Genomic DNA, 2,471 nt, shown 5'->3' with positions numbered 1-2,471 from the left:
GACGGCGCCGTCCGCCGACGGGCTCGAGTCGCAGACCTCTTTGGCACTTGCCCTCCAGCACGATGGGCTCCGTGTCGTTCTGCGCCCGCACCGGGCGGCCGGCGGGCAGCAGCAGCAGCAGCAGGGCCAGCGCCGCCCCCAGGCAGGAGCCGCAGCCCGCCGGCTCGCGCAGCGCCCCCCGGCGCCCGGGCATGGTCAGCGGCAGCCCGCGGGGGCCCCGGCCGGGCGCCGGCATCCGGGCTTGGCGGGCGGCGCGCGGGGCCGGCGGCGGGCAGCGGCCGGAGGGTCTCGGGCGGGCGAGCAACGTGCGGGGCCGGGGCGCGCCTCCTCTGGCCTCCGTCCCCTGCTCTGACGCTTACGGCCAGGGTCGTCGTCCTCAGAAGAAAGGTGCCAGCGGACCTGTCAGTGCAAAGGACCCAAACCCTTAGACTGGGCGCTGCACGCTGTGCGGGGAGGGGGCGCGGGGAGCAGGTGCCAGCGGCGCCCCGGGCCCCTCGCTGGAGGCTACCCTCTTGGTCCCGCGCACAGCCACCCCCACTCCCGACTGGCACAACAGGTCCCGAGAAACGCGCCGGGGCCCCGTGCGGGGCATCCCCGAGGGCTCCCGGCAGCGCGCGCTGGGGGTGCGGTCCGGGCAAGGGCCCGCGATTGTGCAGGACACTAAGCCAGAGTCGGTGACCCTCGGGGACTCGTCAACGCCACCCCCACCCCAGGCTCATTCAGCCAAAGGTGCAGGGGGCTCAGGTCGCAGGCAAAGAAAAAAATCCGCGAATGCGCTGTCGCCTTCGTTTCACAGGCGTCTTCTGAAAACCACACTCGGTCTTTCCATCCTGGAGATGTTTCCAAAGCAGTCTACTTAGTAAGGACCCTATCCATTTCCCACCCAAAGCCCAAAGCCCCAGGAAGCTCCTTAGGGTGAATAAGAGTAAGAGAAAGAGGGGAGGGAACCCTACAAGCAAACAGCCCCTTCCGCGACCCGGCAGCCAGCAGCGAGCGTCTCTGGAGAGCGCCTCCGAGTCCTGCCTGGCGCCGGACCCAAGGAGCCAGCGACGTGCGCCCGGGGCCGGGCTGATGGTGCAGCTTCTGTTTCCAGATCCCGGGCTCCCCCTTCCTGGGCTGGGGGCTCCCCGCGCCTTGCTGCGAACTTACACACGGTCTGCACTTCGCCCCGGGCCTCTCTGCTCCCCTAAAGCGCGCAGGTCATTCCCATACCCGGTCCAGAGTCGAAGGCACGGAAGCCTCGCTCCTCACTGCCTACGGCCACCAACAACTCGTCCAATAGTCTAAGAAATCGAGTTCCTTCTCGATGAGTAGCCTCCGTCCTCAGCCCCAGACACAATGATTGCGATGTCCTCTGTCTACACGCCCAGACGCAGACTCGCGATGGTCCCCATTAAAATACACGCACGAATGCAATTAAGGCGCGGAGCGCGGGGTCGGGTTGGTTACCTGGAGCATCCATGATGAGCGAGCACCGCGGTCCGCGAAGTTCTGCTCAGAGAGGACGAGCAGAGCTGGCGGGAGGAGAACCGGGCGCGACCCTTCTCCCCCGCGCGCGGCCAATACCGCGCCGCCCCGCCCTGCCCCTTCCCGCGCCCACTACGGGTACGCCCCGCACCCGCAGCTTCGTGCGCCTCACCGCGCCTAGCCGGGGACCTGCGCGCCCGCGCCCCACTCCGCGCCCCAAACCTCGTACGTTCGCGCCGGCGCCTTCTGCGTCCTGCACCAGGTCTGCACCGCGCCCGGGCCCGCAACCTTGGAGGGCCCCTCGCGCCCAGCGCGCCCGCAGCGCGGCCCGCTCCACCGGCCCCTCGGTCCCGGCCTGTCCTCCAGTCTCCAGACCGGCCGGGGCCCCCCGGGGACTCCGCGCACTGCCGCCTCCCGCCTCCCGCTCCGCACGCGCTCCGGCACCCCCGCAGCACCCTGCGCCGCCCAGGTCCGGCTCCGCCGAACCCCCAGAGCGAGATCCTCCCAGACGCCTCTCTCACACGTCAGGCCCCCTCCAAAGCACCGGTCGCACCTCTGATTTTCGATTCTTTCTTTTCTCTTCCAAATTCCCTCCAAGTCTTAATCCTGAACGGCGTGACCACTTTCATAATTGGGGGGAGCGGGGAGGGCGGGGGAGGGGAGGTGGAGGGAAGCAGTTTTCCTAAAAAAAAAAAAAAAAAAAAAACGACTGAGCTGGAGAGAAAAAGCTTGGGATTTTAATGGTTTTAAAGGCTGCGGTTGCAGCGTGTCCAGGTGGGGAAATGTCAGGATTTGGCGGGGATTAGGAGGCGCCTCCGCCCGGGTCTCGGTGCTGCTCCTCTGAACCTCGGGCGCCTGGAGCGCGGTCGCCCTCGCGCTTATTTATTAAAACGCCTGCTCCGAGCTCGAACGACCTGGGGAGACGCGCTGGGTTTTCCGAGCTAAGCCCGGAAAAGCAGCGCCAGCGCCAGCACGGACATGGGGCGCCACCTACGGGCGCTGGG

The 2,471-nt window shown here is 67.5% G+C and overlaps 1 protein-coding gene across 1 annotated transcript; it reads left to right on the top strand.

Annotated features, from left to right (window-relative positions):
* Positions 1-191: 191 nt before the first annotated feature.
* Positions 192-1,990, top strand: LOC105311178 (WAS/WASL-interacting protein family member 1-like; the record flags this gene model as incomplete). Its single annotated transcript, XM_011387200.1, has 3 exons — positions 192-387; positions 529-729; positions 1,625-1,990. Coding segments are annotated over exons 1-3 (763 nt in total), but the record flags the coding sequence as incomplete, so codon positions are not given.
* Between the last annotated feature and the right edge of the window lie 481 nt (positions 1,991-2,471).

This window comes from Pteropus vampyrus, unplaced genomic scaffold (genome assembly GCF_000151845.1).
Source record: "Pteropus vampyrus isolate Shadow unplaced genomic scaffold, Pvam_2.0 Scaffold1000001390, whole genome shotgun sequence".
In the NCBI taxonomy this organism is placed as follows: domain Eukaryota; kingdom Metazoa; phylum Chordata; class Mammalia; order Chiroptera; family Pteropodidae; genus Pteropus; species Pteropus vampyrus.
This window is presented reverse-complemented; position numbering and strand designations above follow the sequence as displayed.